Source organism: Amblyomma americanum, chromosome 1, assembly GCF_052857255.1.
Source record: "Amblyomma americanum isolate KBUSLIRL-KWMA chromosome 1, ASM5285725v1, whole genome shotgun sequence".
NCBI classification, from domain to species: domain Eukaryota; kingdom Metazoa; phylum Arthropoda; class Arachnida; order Ixodida; family Ixodidae; genus Amblyomma; species Amblyomma americanum.
Genome location: NC_135497.1, coordinates 208306927 through 208331387, shown reverse-complemented (window position 1 = coordinate 208331387; position 24461 = coordinate 208306927). Strand labels below are relative to the sequence as shown.

The window sequence follows — 24461 nt, the reverse complement described above, 5'->3', positions numbered from 1 at the left end:
TTTCTGACGTCACGCGCAGCTACCATGGCCGCGGCCGTAAACTCCCCCCCGGGAACTCCCACGCGCGTCGGCAGCCGGAGGGAGGAGAGGCCTAGTGGTTGGGGCCGAATGATCCCAGAGCGTCGATGTTTCAGTGAGCAAAACTGACGAGAGTAGAAAGGCGCGAAAACGCAGAAATTCAAGCTTTAGCTACAGATAACTCAGGTTCCACAAAACGCACAAAATTTTTTCAGTGCGTTCTGTGAAAATACGGGAAGTTATCTATAGCAGCTACCATAATCCTCTATAAAATCTGCAATAAATTTCCATTAAGGAAGAGCGTCAGGCAGAGAGGCACGATCTCGCCAATGGTATTCACCGCCTGTTTACAGGAGGTATTTCGAGGCCTCAATTGGGAACAGATGGAGATAAGAGTTGAAGGAGAATACCTAAATAAGCTGCGATTCGCTGATGACATTGCCTTGCTGACTCACTCAGGAGGTGAACTGCAAATCATGATCAATGAGTTATACAGGCAGAGCAGGAAAGCGGCTCTAAAATTAACATGCATTAAACCAAAATAACGTTCAACAGTCTAGGAAGGGAAGAGCAGTTTACAATTGGCAGCGAGGTGCTGGAAGTGATAGACTCAGGGCAGGTAGTGAGCGCTGATCCAGATCATGAGAGGGAAATCACTAGAAGAATAAGAATGCAGTGGAGCGCATATGGCAGGTTCTCTCAGATTATTAATGGCAATTTACTGATATCCCCCAAGAAAAAAGTACACAACAATTGTATCTTACCGGTACTCACCTATGGGGCAGAAACATGGAGAATAACGAAAATGGTCCAGCTTAAGTTACGGACAACGCAACGAGCTATGGAAAGAAATATGATAGGTGTAACGTTAAGAGACCGGAAGTGGGTGGAAAGGGTGAGGGAACAAACGCGGGTTAATGACATCCTAGTCGAAATCAAAAGGAATAAATGGGCTTGGGCAGGGCGTGTAACGCGAAGGCAAGATAACCGCTGGTTCTTAAGGGTAACGGAGTGGATTCCAAGAGAAGGCAAGCGCAGAAAGGGGCGGCAGAAAGTTTGGTGGGTGGGTGAGATTATGAAGCTTGTGAGCATACGGTGGGCGCAGCTGGCAAAGGACAGGGTTAATTGGAGAGACATGAGAGAGGCCTTTGCTCTGCAGTGGGCGTAGTCAGGCTGATGATGATGATGATGATGATTTGTGAAGCGGCGTTCTTTAACATCCTAGGCGTACCATAACATTATTGAGAGCCCCTTTAAGACCCGCTTTAAGAAGGCGCAACCGATTGGTGGTTGCCACGGGAACAACCCGGAGGGTAGTTACCCTGAAACTAGGAGGAGGGCTACTGTGGAAGGAGGAGGGCATCGCTTAAGAATGCTTAAACTGAGGGTGGTGACCACGGGGACCATCCTGGGGGCAGTTACCCTGGAACGAGGAGGAGGGGGGTTGCTGTGAAAATAGGAGGGCATAGCGCGTGCTTAAGAATGCTTAAGCTGAAGGTGATGACCAAGAGGACCATCCGGAGGGTGGTTACTGTGGAAGCAGGATGTAGAGTATGTCGAGAACGGACGAGTGTACACAGTCCACCTGCGTAAGCTGGTGCAGTACGAGACACCCGAGAAGAGGGTCATAGGTGGCGCCGTGCGCCTTGATTGGCGGACGGGAGAAGATACTTAGTTGAAAAACGAGTATGTAGGGAAGGCGTCCTAAACTATACAGATATAAAGTCACTCTCATACCCTCTACCAGTAAATATATTATTATATATACACCATGCAGAGCGGTCTCTGAATCTCTGTTACACATGAGTAACAATCCCGTGAATTTTTTGTATTGCAGCTAGAAGCAGAACTGTGGCATGGCAAGGCTGCAGCAAAGGACACCGCCCGTTTCTTTCCTGAAGTCTCAGCGAAGTGGAGTTGCTGTGTCCGTGTTTAATTGAACGTCGATCTAAACATGTAGCTAGCCAATTTTTGAATAGCCTATACGAAACACGAATTTTTTTTCGATGTGCTGTAAGCTTTTTCTCTGCTTGCGAGCTGCTTATGTATTCAAGGCTGGGGGTCTATTTCCCTGATAATCCTTCTGGAAAAGCGCCGCGCCAACTGCCCAGTTTCTCTCTTCCACGTGGCTCTTCCGCGTAGTCACTCCGCGAAGTCGGGGAATCTCAAAACGGGGTGACTGAAAAATATTTTCTTCTGCAACTGCATGGCGGTTTTTTTTTGGAGACGCTGTCTCTTATCCAGTGACTCTATTCGGACAGGACACGCCCAGATTTTTGTTGCTCAAAGCGCCTTTGACAAGGATTGTGATTTGTCAGCATACTGCGCTATGCGCCGGCGGCAAGAGCCTACTAAACCTAGGGATGTTCGAATCGCGTTCTTTTTTTGTCGGTTGGAAGTAAGAAGATATGGCCAGCAAGTTATCCTCAGAAGGCCAGCTAGGATCATTTCCTACCACGTAGCCCAAATAGCTTACCTCCTGGAAACCAAGCTGATATTTTTCAGCTTTAACAGTGAGCGGAACACCCTGTAGCTTGCGGCGAAGGTGGTGTAGATGTTCTTTCCAGCTGTCTGAAGATGCTGCTACGGTGTTGCGATATGGGACTGCAAACATTCCTTGCCGCGTACCACCTTGCCCATGAAAGCTGAAAAGCAACGGGCCCGTTCTTGAAAAAAAAAAGACAAAAGCCCGAAGTAGACGAACGTCGACATATAATTTGTCGCCTTGACCTGCTCAACCCTCTCTTCGGTGTCTGGTATCAGGAAAATTTGATCTTTAGTGACGTCTTTCCGCCCCTTGTAGTATATAAATGTTCGGGCAGCCGCAGTACCTCAGTAGTTATGGCTGTCGCGCTGCTGACCCGTAAGACGCGGGTTCGATCCCGGCCGTGGCGGTCGAATTTAAATGGAGGCGAAATTCTAGGCCCGTGTACTCTGCCATGTCAGTGCACGTTAGAAGAACCACAGGTGATCAAAATTTCCGGAGTTCTTCACTACGACGTCCTCATAGGCTGAATCGCCTTGGGACGTTAAACCCCCGTAAACCATAAACTATAAAAGGTAGGTCAGCTTTCCTTAGTGTTTGAACATTGATCACAGGCGAGAGTAATCGCTCATATCAGATTTAATCACGCCCAACCCGTCTTTTCACCTCCTCAAGGATGCCTCTACGCTCTGGCGGCATTATGTGGGCTCAGCACATGCTCGGCAATGCTCTTTTAGGGAAGCAAAGGCTCAGACTTAAGTACTCGTGGGAATGACACCCTTTCGCAAATTAACAACTGGACATGTAACAACTATTTAAAGTTAAATACCAGTAAGTCTAAAGCAGTTATATTTCACACACGAAACACGAATATTGAACTGCCTCCCCTCATAAGAAAAGTGACCGAAACGGCTTATCAAATTATCGCCCCATTTCAATTTTGGCAGTCTTTTCAAATGGTTTTGATAAACTGATTCTTGAGCGTCGCACATCCTTCACTGACCGCTTCAGTATCATAAGCCCGTCACAATATGGGTTTCGAAAAATCAAATCACCAGAATTGACCCTTCTCTCTCAAAAATAATTCATATTGGATAACTTTGAGAACAGACGCATAGCATTAGGTATTTTTCTTGACCTCAGCAAAGATTTGGTCTCGTTAACCATCAAATAGTGCTCCATAAACCTAACTACTATGGAACTCATGGTAAGGCTTCATCACTATTAACATCGTATCTACAGCATCGCACACAAAATGTTGATATAAATGGACACTTCTCAGATGTTAAAATGGTGACAACTGGCGTTCCCCAAGGTATTATTCTTGGTCCGTTTATTTTATGTTATATATTAACGACATTGTGCGCATAGATGGACCTGACAAATACATATTATATGCAGACGACATAGCAATGCTCTTTTTCGGGAAGCAAAGGCTCACATTTAAGTACTCGTGCGAATGGCACCCTTTCGCAAATTAACAACTGGACATGTAACAACTATCTAAAGCTAAATACCAATAAGTCAAAAGCAGTTATATTTCACACACGAAACACGAATATTGAACTGCCTCCCCTCCTGCTCAACGAAAATGTACTGGAAGTTGTACCCTGTTATAAAATTTAAGGAGTTTACTTCACTGTAAACATGTTATGGGGTAGACACATAGAACATTTGTTCGGTAAATTATCTAGCACCATCGGCCTTATACGTCGCTACTGTCCGACTTTCCCCACATCCGTTAATACCGTCCTCTTTAAATTGCTCTTCATATCTTTCATTAACTATATGGCATCTTAGTGTGGGCCACTACAACTACAGAAAACATGCACAAGTTGGTCGTCTTGCAAAAACGTGCCATAAGAATTATAAGGAAAGTGCCATACCAATATCCTACACCTGAATTATTCAAAAAACTAAACGTTAGTCGCGTGGACTCCACGTATGGCTTACAGTATCAAGCGTCATAAACAACATACGAACCCTGACTTAAATAGAAACTTAGCTTCATACGCCACACGTCATCCTGAATTCTGGAAAGTTGCCAAATGTCGTACCAGTTATGGAAAACAGATACTAAAGTTCACTTTGCCAACTACCATAAATCAGCTACTACAAAATGACATAGATGTTACGAGATTGTCCATGAAAAAATTGCGCGATATCTTTACTTAGATAAGGCATGTGTTTTCCACTTGTACTTATTTTATTAACTAGTCATGCCTGTTTTTTATATTTGTTTTGCAATTACGACAGTAAGCCTTTTATGTAATGCTTTTTTGCTCATGTATACATTGTGTTTACGAGCGATTTAAATATGCGGTGTAATCTTCCATTGCCCTCTCTCTGTTTGTATTTTTATCGATGCATGCACTCATGTTGTGTAACGTAATATTTGCCATCCGTGCTTTGAAAGAATGGGTGAACTGGCCTAGTCAAGCCTTTCTGTCTTTTTGCCTGTGCACCTCACATCACCTGATGTTGAATAAAGATGAAATCAAATCAAATCAAATTTCCAGCTCACCGGTGTTAGCTGAATGTGATGGGTATAACTATGCTTGTTTATTTGAGCTTGCACCGAGAACAAATTCGGGAACTCTTTGATCGGCTTGCGGAGATGTCGGCCTCTTTTTGATCAAGAGAACTTGACTGAATTTGGGTTACCTATTCACAACGACTACCGATAATCACGCCTGTAGTCTTTGTGCTCTGCGATTTGTAGAGTGACCACGGTCGACATGCTCAAAGTCAGGTCAACAGTGTATTCCTTTTCTCCACACGGCTTCAAATGAACCACTTGGTAAACCTTCAAAGGTTTCGTTCCTTATTGCATTCGCACACACAAATTCCTTGTCGAGAAATTGTCTAAAATAATAGCCGTAATATCCCACTGATTCTCAACTTTATTGGCTTCTGACAGTCTCAGCACCATCGCCATCTCATTCGAACTGAATGACCATTCTTTGCCAGCGCGGTCGTAATAAGCCTTCTAAATTCCTAAATGAGCCTTCATTTGCGCTTAGCTCAATACGCTCGCATTCTCAAGCTACTCCAAAAGGTTCAAGACGTGCACCAGGACTGTCGAGGCATCTCGTTACCCCCACCCTCACACGCGCACATACCTCGCTATGAACTTTGGAGATCTCAGATGCCTACCTATCCCGCATCAATTTGGCAGGAGTGAAGCTCGTTGAGCACTGGACCCGGCCGGTGTGCTAACAATCACGCCTCGCGACAAGTGTCCTTCTGTTTGCAGTACATTTCACAAGGAACTCGCTTCAATGCAAAGCGCTATTCGACTGCAGGTTATACACGAAATGGGGATGCGTTTTCTCGCCGTCCCGAAAGGTAGAACCTTTGTGAGTATGCTATATTGGTCATTCTGTATTTCCGACGGGAAACCCACGCGCACAAAAGCAGAAATCAAGGTGGATTGCTCAGCGGATTGTTACTGGTTCGTTCTAAAAAGAACAAGGCTAAAGAACATGGTACCAGACGAAGAAAGGCACATGATGAGCTCCTTAACTGAACTTGGTCGGACCAAGTTTAAGAGCCTTCCTATGGATGTCCGAGACGAGCATTCGCGTAGTTCGGCCCTTCCTTCTGGAGCCATTGCCTTGCTTTAAGAACTCAGCGTTTGAATTGTGCCTTTCTTTGTCTAATCTTCGTAGACTAATAAAATAATTGGCTGTGGTTTAGCTCTGGTTAAACCTGGAGTGACGTGAGAGCTACTTATGCAGCCTACTTATACAGCTGCGACACCTCTCCCCCTCTCCACTACCCCCTCCCCCCAAACAGTTGACACGGCGCATGCGCACAGCTGTTGCAGCTCGGTTTCGCCGGCGCGCCGCGCCGCCGGCAGCGGCAGCTGCTCCGCACCGCGTGACCAACCAGCTCAAGGCTACGGCGCCGCCACGGAGCTCAAGGGGTGCCACGCTGAAGGCTCAAAGAGCTGGCGTATTGCAGCTCTCGCTACACAACTGCGCCAAAAAACAAGGGCAAAACGAGAACAAGAACACACACTCACACAACACTTGTTCTCGCTTTGTCCTTGTTTTTTTGGCGCAGTTTTTATCAGTCGACAGCGATGGACCAACTAGCCTGCCGCAGTGCTCTGCGTTGTCTAGTGCCACGTTCTTCAGCCCTGTTCTTCTTATAATAATCAGGAAGCTGCCGGTTTACAACTTCTGTGCGGTCCTCGAAACTGGCAACTAAACGCACTGCTTCTAGTAATTTCGACCTTTCTCTTCGCCTACACTACGTTTCTCTCCGTTCTCTTTCCTTTCGCTATCTTTGGTCAGCTCTCAACAGTCAGCGAGCTCACCTTCATCTGCCTAGAGGGCTATAGAATAGCGTCTATAATGCTGGGCTTGAGCTAGGCATCTCTAATCCCTGCCTCCAATGCTCTACATGTCAACCGAAATTCCGTCTTAAGCAAAAACTTGAGGTGCATTACTAGCTCACATGCTAAGCCCTTGATATTTCCTTATTGCGACAAACTAAAGAAACAGACCGCATTCTGTAAGCGATAACGGATACGCCGCTAGCGCCAACGCGTTTTTCGGGAGTCTGACGGCTCTCGATTGGAGTCAGTTAGACCCTGCAATCATTGTCATCATGCTACTCAGATTCATGGTCAGCCTATCGCTGCCAGCCAGTTTGACGTGCAACTGTGACAATAGGATCGAAGCTGCCACACACTCTGACTTCGGAGCACCAGCGGACCGCAAAAGAGGACGGATACCGAGAGCTGAAAACGACTCTGTTTATTACCCAGCCGCAACTGCGCGCTTATGCCTCTCCGAGGCTGCTGACGAGGAGATCAGGGTCTTGATACCTCGGCAGTAGCGTCGCCTTGTTCGCACGTACAGCGCGTCGTGTAGGACCAATAAAAGCGGTCCTACCATAACAAGAACCCGTAAGCGAGCTGCTTTGATGCTGCAAAGTAGGTGTGCGCGGATACCAAATTTTCGAATAAGAATCGAGTAGCAAATAACGAAGCCAGGACGCATTTATACATAATAGTATTTTTATTTTCACATGCTTATACAATGAACTGTGCTGAAGAAGAAACCAATAATTTTTAACGCTGAAGGCATAGCCTGAATCAGGAGGACCGCAGGTCGGAACAGCGTTGAGGGATAATTTTGTGTGAACAGTGTCTGATGTGAGATGAGAGCAGGTGAAGCTGACGTAGCTTTTCTTAGCATGCGGTGTTCACATTGCTGTACCTGAGGCCGCAAACGTCCGTGTTGCCGCCTTCATAGATCCTCCTTAACTCTGTTTTGGTCTCCTTTCGCGTTCGCCATAGATTAGGATCAGAATTTTTTCTTAGTCATTCAATTCACGAGTACAGCTTCACATGCAGGAGGAGATCCTATAGTCGACGACTGAAAGAGGACCTCTTTTACAGAATAACCTTGTGATGACTAAAACAATGTGCAGCATTTTAGGAATAAAATGTGACACTTAATTTAGAACATAATACGCACAATCGGACACTTTGAACACGAACTTTTGAATATAGAGGAAGCTAATGGTTAACTAATGGCTGTTAGGTGTTGTTCTGGTGTCTTCTTAAAATTAACTAGCGTACGGGAATTTTTAATGTTCAGAGGTAAGGTGTTCTGTAATAATATTGATGAAGACTGAACAGTCTGCTTACCATAGCTAGTACGGACTTTGGTAGGAGTAAATTGTTGTTAGAAGCGAACCGGGTAATCTTTGAATTGTTGAGGTTAGACGATAAGAACTGAACAGAAGCACACAGGCTAGTGGGGGCACAGTACAACTCGGCGGGCCGTACCACAACACTTCGCTGCAGGTGGCTCAGAGCAATCTCACCTTACTGGAAAATCGGACGCACTGTCACACACTCGACAGAATGGATTGATCGCTATCGCAAGACCCTACAGGGCAGTGCGCCGAGCCGCCGTGTTGTTGTGTAGCTGTAGGGGAAGCTCGGTAAGTTTCGCCGGCGTGCTGAGCAGCTAATGTTTGTGAATGCTTTCCCGGACATTTGACTTATGCGAAATATTTGTGAAGGTATTTCTGGGCATTTGATTTGTGCGAAATATTTGTATCCTTTTGAACGTTCGAAATGCACGAGACAGCAACTGTTCGAATCAAGTGCGAATGTCAATGTATAATATTCAATTTGTACTCTAAATCTTCGGATATTCCATGCCTCTTTTGCTAAGGTATAGTCTCCTAGGGGAACGCAGACTGTTTGGCAGAAGGCAGGAGTAGTGCCCTTCTCGTGCTTAGTCCACCGCAGAGCACATGAAGCTCCGAGGCTGAACAAAATGAGGACGGATCTTAGCAGTTCAAGTTCGCGCTCGACAACGGGCATTCCGCTTTAACCGAGGAATACGGGACGATGAATGACAACTATAGCAACCGTAACCACAGAATACGAGGATGCAGCTAATGGTAGGTTAGTTCCACTTTCCTGCCAAGCTCTTCTAGTAAACAAAGGATCTTATCAGAGAAAGCCAGAGCGTGAAAGTCTCAGAATGCACAGAATTGGCAGAGCTAGAATATCCAAAATAATAAGTGGAAGATAAATAACATGTTCATAACACATGTTTATAATAACGAAGAAGGATGGTAGTGTCATCAGCGATTCTTAAAATATAGTTGAAGTAGCAGAGGAACTTTAGACAGCCTTGAACAGTAAAGGAAATAATCACAACCCCAATGCAGAAATTGTGGCATCGAGGAAAGATTTTTTTTCGGTAACGAAAGCACAAGCAATGAAAGCCTTGCGGGAAACGCAGAGGGGAAAACTGGCAGGTGAGGACCTAGTGACTGCAAGATTTTTCAAGGACGCTGAAAATAATACGCTAGAAAAAGCTTGCCACCCTAGCCTCATGCGCACCAGAAACATGAATGAATGCTAACATGCTATTGATCAATACGAAAGAGTATTTCAAAGGCTCGGACGTTTTAAACCGATTACCGTACTGTCTGTTGCTTACGAGATATTACCTGTCACCCTCGTTCCCGCGCTAGTTTGCCCTCGGTTCCGCACTCACATGGCGCATCATGTATGTGGCGTTTGCAGCAAGAGCGCAAGAGCCGGACGCTCGAAGAGAACCTGGTGCGACTGGACGCGTGGCGCCAGAGGAGCGACGAGTTGCTCTACTCCATGATCCCCAAGTCGGTGGCCGACAGGCTGCGCCGCGGGGCCCACCCCGTCGACACGTGTGAGGTGAGGGGCCGGCCCCGCGCTCTACGGCTGCGCTGTGGAGATGCTACGAAGAGAGCCGTACGGGCGGCGCCGCACGATGCAGAGGCCAAGGTTGCGCCAGCGTCGTGCCGCCACCCGTTCTCTTGTTCTGTCGCCTTTAGTTACCAAGTAACAGTGGATGTGTATCTTCGACTCGAAAAAATCTTACGATAAGATTCAGAAGTAGACATCTTGGTTTCACAAAGGGCCAGATTTCTGTGTTTATTGACACGCGCCTGTATTATAAATTACGTGGGATTTATTCTGAAACGCGCCATCTAATCATCCGGCAGCCAGCACACTGAACCGCTTGTACAGGGCCGCGAGCAGCAGCACTTTGTGACAATTTCATAGTTCGTCCCTTTCTCGATTTCTTTTACTCTTGACTGGACAACCGTCCATATTTATGGAAATAAAAGGGTATTTTGGAAAATTAGACTTTGTAAGAACTTACCGTCTATATTTTTTTTTATTTCTGAGCACAGTGTGCGGATTTATTACACACCGTGGTTCATGTCTCCTTTCTCTAATGGGTGCAACTCTTCAGGCTACGTTCAGTCATAAATCACAGCGAATAAATTACGACAGTTGTCTTTAAAACCAACTATGCGCTTGGCGGCTAGTTTCATTGACGCACCGCTTCGTGGCCGCCCTTTTTGGAGTAGGAATTATGAGCATGGCTGCTTACGAGAAAGGTAGTCCTTGCCTCTGATAAGTAATGCTAAAATATTCTAATCAAAGCTTGAGGAAGACGACGAAGCGTATCCTTGTGGAACACTTTGTCATTCTCCAGCTTTTTCGATGATTTTGCGTGTGTTCTGCGGGGACGCCGTCCCCTGTCGTACGGCGATGGATCTGGATCCTCCTGGGCATCCGGTTAGCCTGGCGGCTTCCTCCTTGAGCTCGTCGAGGAAGCGGTTCAGCCTGCGGAGAGACGCCGAGATCGAGGACACAATCCAGTACATGAGCGAGGCCAGCATTGAAGATGGCTTTGAGACTTACCTCAGCCGGAAGACCAAGAGAAGACTGCTAAGAGCCGGTTCATCTCCGAGTGAGTCCACTGTAAAAAAAAATGACCACAAACCTGCGCACACCATCCTTGTCCTCGGTCTTTCCTGTGCAGCCAACCGACAACATGAGGCGGCTTAACAGGCAAGTCTTCTCTGTGGAGCCTGAGGCCCTGGTGCATAACGAAACAAAATACGTTCAGGAGAATACGCGGAAAAACATCGCTACACTTGACGTCGACTGTGAATAACAACGGAGAGACAAGAGACAGAGGACGCAGACAGGACCGGTAGTGACTAACTACTCCGGTTTATTAGATAGAAACACAAAAATTACTCTTTTCACAACCAGGAGCGCATGTGCAGCACCAAACGACATACTGACAACTTCAATCATATGAATCCAGATATTTTAGTTCACAATCATGAACACATACACAGGGGATGCTTACGCACTAGTCATGTGTTCATGAATGTTAACTGAAATAAATATTTGGATTCATGTACGTAATTCTACGGCTATCATGCCTGGGCAATTCTCGCTTTGTGAAGGTACTGTTTCAAGGCGACAGCCTTCCCTCACATGTGAAGTAGGCCATTTCCGTAATGCTGTGAGGCCATTTATACAAAAGCCCCTTGAATGCCACAAATGCTTTGTGTTATTGGGGTTTAACGTCTTAAAGCGACTCAGGCTACGAGGGATGCTGTAGTGAAAGGCTCCGGAGATATCGATCACCTCAGGTTCTTTAAGGTGCACTGACATCGAGCAGTGCACGGGCCTCTAGAATTTCGCCTCCTCCGAAATTCGACCAGCGCTCCCGGGATCGAACCGGCGTCTTTCGGGTCAGCAGCCGAGTACCATAACCACTGAGCCACCGCGGTGGCCAATGACACAAACGTTTGAAACTGGACCTTGTGAGCGGTGTCTACAGCAACGCGAGAGTGTGCTTCCGTTGTGCCGGAGCTCACAGTGCTGAGTCCTGTAACGGACAAGTTCTTAAGCGGTCAAACTGCAACAGGCCTCATGACGCCTCGTCCAAAGATTACCCGCGTGTAAAAGACGAGCGCGCCGTCCTAAAGCAAATGGTTCGTGACAACGCTACGCATCGCGAAGCCGCTGCGTCTGTTCGAAAAAGGCGTTCTCTCCGCAAAATGAATTCCAGAAAGACTGCTGCCCAAAGCAGCCACACCGATACACCTATCGCACCTCCTTCCCAACCCCCTCCCATGCCACTACGTCCGAGTGTGTCCTGTCAGCGCACTACGGCTAAGGATATTCAGACCTCGTCGTGTGTGGATGCTTGGCCAGCGCTTCCGCCGTTACGTCCTACTGAGCCTCCTCAGCGTAATCGCCCATCGTCGAGCTCGTCAGTTGTTACAGACTTGCTCCCAGAGCAACAACGCCGAGCCCTCGTGATCCTTAGGACGGTGGTCAACGCCATTCGCCCTCTGCTACAGGCCCCGCAATACTCAACCGCTCGAAGCGTCTTACAGGTGCTGGACTCGCTGGGTACAGCGCTTCAAGACCTTTAAAACACAATGGCTGGACACTTTCCCACGTTTCGTGAGGAAATCCGAGGCGCTGCTCTCTTAGAGTGGAACGGAAGAGGCCTGAAGTCACGAATCTCAAGTTTCCGGCAATATGTTTTCAAAAACCACTTTCAGATATTGGTCAACTGCGCGCCTAACTTATCTCAAGCAATCAGAATTTCCGGGTACGAGCCGTTCTTCGCCCGCACATGCGGGGAGCGCAGCAAAGTTCTGGTATACATCTGCACCGACATGACGTACGTTTTCAACCCAATTCAACCCCACAAAGACAATCACTAAGCGTGTTTTACAGTCAAGAAAGAAACCACAGAGTTCACACTGATTGCAGCGTATGTCTCCCGCTCCTCTCAATTGGACTGCGAGAGGCTGAAGGCCATCAAAGAGGCAACCCGGGCTCCTTGGATTATTAGTGGATCATTGCATTGCTACTGTGTGGAAGTCATACAATTAACTCCAGAGGAAGGAATATGGCCTTATTTTCTTCAGAAAAGGAACTTTACATAATGAATGACGGCAGCCCGACGTACCTGCAAAGCTGCTCCTACAGCAGTTGTCTGGATCTGACATTAGTTTCGCGGCCTTTGCACCGGCGTGTCTGATGGTTTTGTGATGTGGAGAACCATAGGAGTTACCACTTACGCCGAGGTTACAGGTCCGACTACGGCCCAGCTAAATATGTGCACATTTACTGGATGGCATTTAAACACATATGGAAGATGCATGCAAAGAAGCTCTCACTTCTAGTTTGGAGGACACCATAGCAACCGCAATGAAGGTTGCAACAGGCTAGCTGAGGTCAGCTAGAATGTGCACTGAATTTCCACTTTCGTGCCATTCGGCGCAGCGCAGAAAGAAGATACAGACTGACCAAATACTTACGGAGTCTCAGGTAGGCGCAACGCATGCAGCGGAAAATCAAGTGACGAATAGACAGGCTGGCGAACCAGCGCTGAAAGTTTTTCGGTCAATCTTTGGATTCTCTTAAGCACATGTTCCGGATTTGCCGGATGGTGCGGGGGATTCGAACGCTTCCTTAGCAAAGGCAGCCCTTCTGTGCGTTAGCTGTACAACTAGATCGTCATCAGATTGAAGTAGCAACTGACTTCTGCAAGAGAATTGTGTTTGCAATGAATACCTCGAATTACCAGTGTGTTCCTCCTGCATCACTGGAATCAGCGACGGATACTATCTTTTCACTTGAGGGACTCGATGCTGCCCTTGCGGATATCAAGCGTCCGTCTTCACCAGGCCCTGATGGCATCACATATGCTGCTGCTGTGCTTTGCCACCTTGGCCACAACGTGCGAGGGGAACTACTCAGACTTTACAACCATTCATGGCAAGACGGTGTTGTTACTCCCCAGTGGAAATCCAGCCGGCTGATACCGTTAATAAAACTAGGAAAGCCCCGCTCTAGCTCACATCATTCAGGCCAATAGCTTTGGCCAGTTGCGTGGAAAAAATCATAGAAAGAATGATTCTGACAAGGCTTGAGTGGTACTTTGAGCACTATAAAGTTTACCCTAATGCCATGGCGGGTTTTCGGCGGGGTCGCTCCTCTATAGACAACGCCATTGAACTTGTGTCCACAGTTCGGTAACAGGAACGCTAGAAGCGCATGTGCGTGTCCACTTTTTCTTGATGTCAAAGGTGCTTGCGATAACGTAACACATGAAAGAATCCATGATGCGCTAGAGGCTGTTGGCGTCGGTGGTCGGATGGTGGTCGCAGACAACTGAGCACCTACTTTGTGACTGCCCTCGGTTTGAGCGTGAGCGTGTCCTCCTGGCTGCAACGTTGCGCCGCTTAGATCCTCGTCCCTTACAGAAGCCAAGATTCTGGGTCCTTGGACTAAACCTTCATCGGAGAGAACAGCTGTGAAGGCGCTTCTCAAGTTCATGAATGTCTCAGGGTTGAGTTCAAAGTTGCAAACTTTCAGTGTGTGCCCTGTGTTTACAGTGTTAGTGACGGCCTATGGACTCGTGAAAAAGTGATCTCCCTTTCCTCTCTCCCTTTTCTATCTCTCCCTTAGTTGCCCTTCCCATGTGTAGGGTAGCATACTGGGTATCGCCTAGTTAACCTCCCTGATTTTCCGTTTATCTTTCTCTCTCTTTCTCCAATAAAAGAAAAAAAGGCACCCTTTGCTGGCAAGCCGACATGTTACCCGTCTCGTTAGAAATATCTATATACTATGCACTATCTTTTTTTTTCGAAATTATCCTATTGTGCCCTGTTTCGAGGCACCAAATATGACTAATAATCATTGTTGAACTGCTAAAAAAGGCATTGCGATCTGTTGAGGCTTACCATAGTAGACCAGAAAACTTGCGAACTTCACCACTTTTCCAAAAGCATGACCTACTCAAAGCAAACCGGGTCTACATATTTCGCTTGTTACAACATTTCAATAGCAATAGTTTGAATTCCACCGCTCTTAACCATCGTCCTACCGAATACCCTCTCAGAAAACATAGAAGCTTAGTCTCTAAACAAGAAGGAATTGCGGAAAGTAAAAAAGTAAATTTCCAGCTTCCGGTTGTTCGCAGTTATACATTTTAAAGCATGAAGTTTGGTCCCTAACAGCAAATTAAAAAAAAGAGCAAAAAGCAATGAATAGTGCTGACATAACGTAATTTCATTTTTCTTTGTGAAACATGTTTTACTTTTTTTTCGTGTACGAGTGAAATGAGAGTGTGCGAGTCTTTTTAGTGATTTCGGGCCATATTTTTAGACTGCTTTGAGTCTGTGGTTTACTGTCTGTGTATGCATTTAATTTATTTGCTCTAACACTGTTGTTTGCTGTAATTACTTTATATGCTATTGTACTCTGTTAAGCTGCAATTTCTGTGTTTCGCACTTGTGCATACTTACTGGGGAGCTGTTAGCCCGTCAGGCCTTACTGCGTTTTGCCACAGTTCCCTCATTCGACTAGTAAGGTTTAACTTCCTTTCGAAAGCAGTAACGAACTTGAAGAGACGTATGAGCTTGCTGGCTTCTATCTCATGGATTGACGAATAGAACGCCGCGAGGTGTGGCGGGCTGCACCCGAGTGCTACAAAGGCCATGAGTTAGAACCAGCCTTGGCTCCTATGTGAAGTTAGCGTGCGCTCTCTACCTTTTTCCTCGGACCAGACGTTCGACAGCGTTACGGTGCTGTTCAGCGAGCTGGTCAACTTCCCGGTGGCGTGCCGGCACCTGAGTCCCATGCAAGTCGTCAGCTGGGTGAACGCAACGTTCTCTCTGTTTGACCTCATCACCGATCGCTACCAAGTCTTCAAGGTGCGCCTCCAAGAAAAGCTCTTGCAGAAACGCGCTGTGGTCACTACGGACGACTGTGTCGAAAATTATGCTGAACAGGAAAAAAAAGTCACTTACGGGCACTGGACACTAAAAACAGTTAATGCTTTCGAACGGGGACATACTAAAGAATGCATACACCGGAATTAAAAGATTACAGTATAGCCACAGTCTTTCTGGTATACATGCCCAGCAATTCTGGACAAAAGCATTTTTGAGCTGGAAACTGTTTATGAACGCAATTTTTTAATAATGTAAGATTTCACTATAAAAAATCAATATATGCGCAGATCACCCGACGGCAGTCTTGTATTTTTTTTTTCTATTCACGTTTTTGCTACCGTAAAAAGCTTTCCGCATTGGTTTTCTATGTCAGTTTTAACTGTTCGGTGCGATCTATGGAAACACTTTAAAAAATATTTTGCTACATATCAGAATAATGTACCATTACCTTCAATATTTCTATAAGAGTGTCTTAGAATTTTGTAATTTTCAAAATGAAAGTTCGTCGGATGACCCTTATAGCCCTCATTTCCTTTTTTGCATGGCTTTTATGATCAGTGTCGCCTTAATAGCTTTCAGGGGCGGACATTCCTTAAACTTGAATACTGCGTAGTTAGCACGGACTCCAGAAGAGTTCGGAATGGCGCTTCCTCAGGTTCCGCCGGCCTTTCGCAGGTGGAGACTGTTGGTCAAGTCTACATGCTCGTGAGCGGAGCTCCAGAGCGGCGAGAAGACCACGCCGAGCAGGTCTCGGCGGCGGCACTGGAAATGCTGTTCGCGTTCCAGGGGAAACGACAGCCCTTCGATGAGCAAGGGACCTTCCTGAGAATAGGTGAGGCGTACGCTTGAGGTGCGACATGCTCTTTTCTCTTCATGTCTTTGCAACCTGAGGCGGGTTGGCAGAGTTGTGTTAGTTTGTGCGCTGGCCTCCTGGCTAGCCGTGTGTCAGCTTTTGTTCACTCGAGGCTGGCGTAGAAGAAAGAAATTGCCGCTGCAGTCAAGCCTAATTTCGAAAATATTCCCACCTGGTACGGTTAGTGTCCTTTGCAGCTTTTGCGTGGACATTTAAATGCTTTAAGTCGATGTGGGATCATCGGCTGTTAGAAGAATAAGCCGAAGAAAAAAATACACAATGGTGCAACGAGAAGGTAAAAATAAGGGAAGCAGACATACGAAGCATACGGCGACAAAAAAAAACTGGTCGCAAGTGTGGAAGTATGTGACGAAAATAAGCTTTCTTACACGATTTAAAAACCGCTTATCAATGTCAGCACGAGCGAACAATAGGAACAAATTATCTTTTGAATATGTGCCGTATGCCATGGTCTGGGACTCGCTGTATAAACTAAACGCTGTCTATGAAATTGTTGTATTAAAGTGATAATGGCCGTCATATTGGAGACCAGCCGCACGACGAATATCCTTGCATTTGTCTGATTTGCTTATCAGAGCTTGCTCCAACGTGCACTATGGAAGCCATGCATGGCCCATTAGGCCACTCGTAAATGGCACAAATGTACTCCTTGGTGCGCCGTTAAGTGCTCTAGACAGGTACGTGTGCGACTGTATATGCAATCTATCTATAAAGCGTGGACACTGTGCCTTCTGGCTACGTTTCCTGAGGACAGTCGCTCATGTATGATATTCTGGGTTGTTAAAAACGAGAAATGAAATAGACTTTGCCTGTCTCAAACAAAAAACAGGCTTAGCCCAGTTGGAAAGAAAGAAACGAGGAGGACCGTCGAGCTGAGAAAATTTGTATTAAAAATAAAATAGAAAGTAAAATAGCAGCAAATAAATATAGGCTTGGATTTCTTCCCGTAGCGCCTTTTATCTTTAATGACAGACCACAGCTTGGCCAGGTTACTGCCTCTGTTCGCCTGGCGCGAGCAGTGCACGCGACGCAGTAGGCAGTGCCTGCTGAGCAGCTGACCGGCGTTATCAGTTCGATGAATAAAAGAACACGGCCGGCAGCGTTCTTTTGTCATGGTGTAGGCCAACTGTGCACCCAAGCTATGGAATATTGGACAGGGGGAAGAGACCTGAAGTGATCACTTTGTGGCAGCCCTTTGGTCAATTCCCGGTTCGGCAGTCTTGACAAATAAATTGCGCTGGATTCCAGCCACTACATACATGTTTTACTTCGCACGTATTCAAGCAGAGCTCGTAGCGCCGACATCACGAGACAGGGGCTACCTGGTAGAAGGCAAACTGCTTCATTCGGTCAGGGATAGTCGAACGTAATTGTCGACTTAGAAATTTCTTACAAATGTTAAAGCATGTTATAGCATGACGTAAATGTTGAAATAATAGCAGTTTAAAGAGAATTCTTAAAAGATCATCATGTATCACCTTTCAGAGCCGCCGTGGATTGGTTTGGCAGTTACGTGGTTGCAGGTCGCTCTTTCAAGGATGTCAAGTACGCAGACTCAACCAGAACAGAGCTTCCTGATGAGTGAGCGTAGTGTGAACGGCAAGTACGCGTCACGGCTCATACAGCGCGCTGCTGCCCTGTTTCGGAACGGCAGAAACCCTGAGCTCGTTATGAAGCGACATAGTTTGCGTCCTCAGAAAGAACAACGAGCATCGAAATGACAGCAAGAAAAAAAAAGAGGTCAGCATTGGAAAGACAGGGGAGTTGTTGCACGCGAACGGCGTAATCAATGTGCGCGCGCTTCTTCTATGTTAAGATTTACGACAGGAGTTTAGTCGCTCTGGCACGAATTACAAATTCGTTCAGTGTGTAGAAAGTCTCATGGCCTAAAGAAAATTCTACAGTACCCCCCCCCCACCCCACGCTGCTGGCTATATAACTATCCCCGTCGATTTTTCGCACCAGAAGAGGGCGAGAGCTGTGAGAGTTCGTTTTGCTGCGGTCTTTTTATTGTTATGCTTGCTCTTAGCGACAATATTTGTCATTGTAAGATGCTGTGCTAAACTCGAAACTCAACGCAAAAATTTGTGGAAAAAAATACCACAAGAGAAATCTTTTATCGCGGATTGAACGCAACCAAAAAGAAAATTTTATGATCGTGAAATTAGAAAGCAAACAATGACATGAAATCAAGAACAACACCTCATCTGGTATACTTGAGAAAAAGACGGTACTGGTTAAACAATCTGTACAAAGGTACGCTCGTCTCATGGTAACGGAAGCGGGGCTTGGGGCAAGAAAATCAGTCAGATCAAGAGGCGTTCTTGGTCTGCATCGTACGATCGCCTATCTCTGGAAACCAGAAACATCGAGAAGGGCGGCCAAGTTGTGACTGGTCACCCAGTAGAGAGAAGGGTGCATAAGAGGAGGCCTAAGAAATGCTGCGGTTAGCTGCCTGGAACGAACGTATTCATATGCAGGGCTCTCTGCAATTTAGGTTTCTGTAGCGGCAAAGAGCGAAAGAAAAAAGCCAAGCGAGAAGGCGTTTTGTTTTGGCTTTGAAAACAGTCGTTTTGTCACATAGGCGAGGTTTACAGTCGCCAAGGGTAAACTTTTGCGAGAAAACATATCTATCTTGTTCTTGCCCTTAATGAAGCATGTCCGAGCTTTCTGGATGTGTATCGCTGCGCAGAATCTGTTATCAAGCAGTAATCATTGAAAAATGTGTTTTTTTTCCCCACAACTTAGGTGAGGATTTCGAGGTTAACTTTCATTATGTTAAAAGCATGATATAAAAATTTACAGCGAAAGCATGAGCGCTTTTGCGCTTCTTCTTGACGTACAGTAATACCGCAGCCGCCACTCGTTGGAGTATAATTCGCTTTGATGGGCTGTCAAGCAGTTTTTTTTCCAATGGGGGGGGGGGGGGGGGTATTTCTAGTGCTATGAGAAGTTTTAAAATATAATTACATGGCAAATGCATGTACGGTACGTTTAGTCCGATGCACGCTGTTTTTGGAAATGTTGGTCAAAATGCCCTCAACAAAGTGGTCTGGACGTGTCATTGAAGGATGAGGTGCCTTCGGCATTGTTCCCTCTTACCGTCATTCGGTGAAATAAAATGGAAGTTAACGATCAATGGCAGAGTCAGTATAAGCGCTTCACCGCTACAATGATGCTAGCCAGTGCGGGCCTCACGCTACTGGAAGGGTCCACGGCTATATAGATCTGTAAGCGCCTGTAGAAATGATACAGTATTAGTGTGTCCCTAAATTACGCTTCCGTGACGTCGGTAGCCAGCAAGGGCTGGTGGTTTCAGCGGCACACATCTCGGCGTCTCACGGGACGAAGTATGATGCGGTTACACACTCGCCGCAGCGTCATGCAAATGGCACAACGCCAGATGGTACTAGTAATGGCGACGCATAGAGCCTTGTGCAAGCGCTTCCTGTGCCAGGAAGGGAAAATTGTCTCTGTGGCACTCACGAACGCCCTAGAAGCCTATCCGAGTCGAATACTCAAACGAGCTCAATGCGGACTCGACGCACAGCATTAAAGGGACACCGAGGACAGCTCTATCATTTTTTTCTAGAAAAATTTGATATTTCGACATTTTTGGCTTTGTTTTTAGTTTTTCGACATGATGTATTTATTGCTAAGGGATTTGGATTCGAAGTTTAAAAACGTTTTACCGCCACTCTGATTGAAATAAGGGACTCTCTGATTACGAAATACCCGAAAAGTGAAGTAAACTGACGCAAATCTGGACTCTGTGATTGCTGGCGCCGAACGGCGCACCCTAGCAGCAGCTGAAATGAAAACTATCGCCGGCCGGACGTTGGAGGCCTCTATCAGCCGTCGCGATACCGTCGTTTCGTTTACTTTTGCACCAACGCTACGAGGAATCTTGTTCCCGATCCCGGCAACGAAGCTCTCGCAAAGAACTGCGGCCTGCATTCAGCGACCTCAACCCCACACAGCGTACGATTATTTTGAGGGCTCAAGCAGCGGGTCTGGCAGGACAGTCCGAGCGCTAGGAGTCGGCAGCGTCGGCACACTCTAAACAGAAAGGAATATAAATAGAGTTGGGTTTACTTTACCGCACTGTATTTTATAAAAGGGTGCGCGCAGAGGACAGTTTACTCCCATATAGGTGTATTCGTGTTTAGAGTGCAGCAAGAAAAGCTACACAGGTGCGGCAGCTGTCACCGCCGAGCAACCGTCACGGCTGAAGAGTAGAGATTGGCACGTTCTGTCTTGTAAATTCTGTCTTGGTACGTTGACGAAGCGAACACGCCGGGCGATGCGTTTGCTAACGTGGAGGCTCGTTCAACATTAGCTAGCCATAGGGGCTTTCCTCGTTGCAGCTGCGTTCCGCGGCACTTGGAGTTCCTCTGCTGCACCGCGCTTGTAAATCGAGGCGCACCGAAAACAAAACCACGCGGGCACGCAAAACGCATATTGGCCGCCTGTTGCGGCGCCCAGTTAGGTTTCCTTTTGCTTCCAACATTCAGGTTGTCTTTTCTTTTTCTGTCTTCCTCGTGTGATAAATGTGCACTAGCGGCTTGAAAACAAAACTCATATACGTCAACAGCGGTCAAATCCGTAGTCTTCATGCTCGTTTGTCAGCCTCAGAGATCCGTGCTATCTTTTCGGCTATTTCGTCATTGCATTTGTGCTTGTGGCAACTATCATCATCATCATCATCATCAGCCCTACTACACCCACTGCAGGGCAAAGGCCTCTCCCATGTCTCTCCAATTAACCCTATCCTTTGCCAGCTGCATCCACCCTTTGCCTGCAAACTTCTTAATCTCATCCGCCCATCTAACCTTCTGCCGCCCCCTGCTACGCTTACTTTCTCTTGGAACCCACTCCGTTACCCTTAAAGACCAGCGGTTATCTTGCCTTCGCATTACATGCCCTGCCCAAGCCCATTTCTTTCTCTTGATTTCGACTAGGATGTCATTAACCCGTGTTTGTTCCCTCACCCACTCTGCCCGCTTCCGATCTCTTAACGTTACACCTATCATTTTTCTTTCCATGGCTCGCTGCGTTGTCCTTAACTTAAGCTGAACTCTTTTCGTTAGCCTCCACGTTTCTGCCCCGTAGGTGAGTACCGGTAAGATTATGCTGTTGTACACTTTCCTCTTGAGGGAAATTGGTAAACTGCCACTCATGATCTGCGAGAATTTGCCATATGCGCTCCACCCCATTCTTATCCTTCTAGTTATCTCCCTCTCATGATCCGGATCAGCTGTCACTACCTGCCCTAAGTAGACGTATTCCGGCACAATTTCTAGGCTCTCGCTGCCAATTGTGAACTGTTGTTCCCTTGCTAGGCTGTTGAACATTACCTTGGTTTTCTGCATGTTAATTTTTAGACCCATCGATCTGCTCTGCCTGTCTAACTCGTTGATCATGATTTGCAGTTCACCTCCTGAGTGACTCAGCAAGGCAATGTCATCAGCAAATCTCAGATTATTTAGGTATTCTCCATTTATTCTTATTCCCAACTGTTCCCAATTCAGGCCTCGAAATACCTCCTGCAAACATGCGGTGAACAGCATTGGCGAGATCGTGTCTCCTTGCCTGACGCCCTTCCTATACCTGTATTTTAGTTCCTGCTCTTTTCCACCTTATCAGAGCTTATTTTTCAGTAAGAGTGGTCTTTTTGTGGTTAGGAGATGGTATTCTATCCGCACAAGCCAGCTTCAATTTTTCCTCTATCCCTTTAATGTTAGTGTGGCTATTAGATGGAAGGGCAGGAGGCGAGAGGACTCATTCATGGAGGGTACTCATTCATAGCGCTCGCAGCCAAAGATGCGGTACGGCTGACTGGGTTTGGGCATGTCACAAATTTAGGTCTTATAAGGTACCCTTGATGAAGAGCATTTCGGTACTAAAACATACAAACTGTCGTGCCTTACTGCTTGTCAGGTACAGTGCGCACAAAAAAAAATTGCCACAAGTACCAACAACCCAACCGAGGAATCGTAATACGCGGCGCTGCGATATCACGAAAACGCCGAGAGCGATGCTGATAAGGTCGTTCCCACGTTTTTCACTGTGGTGATTGTAGAGGTGCTGTGGAGAATAGCATTATCTTGCAAAATACTTTGAAGAGTGGGCCATTTCATAAGGTGTCAGGTCACTTGTTCGATTAAACTTTACTGGTGCTGGAACGCGAAAGCAGTTCCGGTGATACAAATTTGGTATTCTTATGCTGCTGTAGACGAACACCCGCTCTTATCAGTCTTATCAGTCTTATTAATCGGCACCGATGGTCAGACTCTGAATAATTAAAGTAGATACCATTGCTTCCGACTTGCAGGTGAGACGTAAACTTGCGTGCACAGCCCGGCATTGCCGGCGAACTATCAGTGCCGAGCAGAGGTGATCCAATGCACGCTAGCGGCGGCTGTTTTGTACCCACTTTGCCTGTACTACAATAATGGGAACGGTCTGGCAGTCTCGTCGTCTGTTAGATTGCATGACTGTGTCGCCCTAGTCGTGTACTACGGGAGCTTCGCTTATGGCAGTTTCTTTTGGGTGCACTGTACTATCAGGGACAAAAGTTTGCGGGACGCGAGTTCTTGGAAAAACGTTTATTGTAGCTCTACCTCGCCACCCAGTCGCCTTATATTGTATGAGGCTACAAAGGGCCCAGATGATCCTTCCTCTGGTAACAATATCTGGCAACTGGGTAGTGAGGTAGAGCAACAATAAACGTTTTCCAAGAACTCACATCCCGAAAACTTTTGTCCCCAGTAGTACGTGTGTGACACCTGTTCGCAAATCATTCAAGCCCGCCGGGTTGGCTCAGTGGTTACGGCGCTCGGCTGCTGGCCCGAAAGACGCGGGTTCGATCCCGGCCGCGGCGGTTGAATTTCGATAGAGGCGAAATTCGAGAGGTCCGTGTGCTTCACGATCTCAGTGCAAGTTAAAGAGCCCCAGGTGGTCGAAATTTCGGGAGCCCTTCACTACGGCGTCTTTCATAGCCTTAGTCGCTTTGGGACGTTAAACCGCCACAAAACAAACCAAATCATTCAATTCTTTGCTGCAAATCAAAACTTCAGACTGCGAAATACCACCAGCCTGAGTAGTACGGTTATTTCGTAGCGTTATTTTTTTCCAACGATTCCAAACTTATCCAGACAAGAATATTACTTGCACGTCACAAAAAGGAACGAGCATGGGTTAGTGAGTGATGGCGCAGAGCGCAGCCTGATGAAGAGTATACGATCCTGCATGCACTCCCTTTTTTTCTGCTTTGCGACCAACAGAAAACGAAACGGAAATATAAAAGAAGCCTGAACTAGCGCATGCATCCAACGCTTTTGGTAAATTTCGTACAAAAATCAAATTAGAAGCAAGCTAAAGGCCAATAGCGCGAGAAAACGAGAACCAGAAAGCGCGCAAGGCTTACGACGCGAAATAAGGAGGAAATTTGAGCGGCGCAGCCTGCAGAAACTCACGGGCGCCTGCACCGGCTTTTTGCGGCCACGAATATTGAAAACACATACGGCGACATCACGAGTAAGGTGTGGCCCCGGGAGGCAAAAAGCTCGTTCGGTTGTTATTACGGTATTTTACGCCTTCGCAATGCAGCTTTCTTACTGCTCTTGCCACGTTCGCTGTCTGGCAGTTTTTAGCCCTGATTTTCGCTGCAAAGCGCCAGCGTCAAATGCGCAGTCAGGTTTTTTTGTGTTTGTGAGAAAGCTGGGGCGCATTTTCTTTTTTCACTTCGGCAAACCTCGCGCGTCGCGTTACATAAGCTCCGAGGCTGCATGTGTATGCAAACGTACCGGGCCGTTAGTTTCTATGAAACGTAAAAGTGTCTCAGGTTGCCCCATCATATATCACGTGCCCAATGGCGTCAGAATTTATCACATTGCAGCTGGAGATATGAGCGCCAGTGCCAGTCTAGTCGTAGAAAATCGAGGAATTCTCCACTGGTTGTGAGTCGGTTACCTAATGCGCGCACTAATTCAT

At 46.7% G+C, this 24461-nt stretch overlaps 1 protein-coding gene across 1 annotated transcript in view; it reads left to right on the top strand.

The window, feature by feature from the left end:
* The window catches only part of LOC144114546 (soluble guanylate cyclase 88E-like), a 139797-nt gene that overhangs the window by 100295 nt on the left and 15041 nt on the right, over nt 1–24461 (top strand). The window contains exons 6-8 of the mRNA XM_077648350.1: nt 9570–9716; nt 15425–15571; nt 16268–16424. Of these exons, the coding sequence (XP_077504476.1) occupies nt 9570–9716; nt 15425–15571; nt 16268–16424 (451 nt within the window). The remainder of the gene's footprint in view (nt 1–9569; nt 9717–15424; nt 15572–16267; nt 16425–24461) is intronic.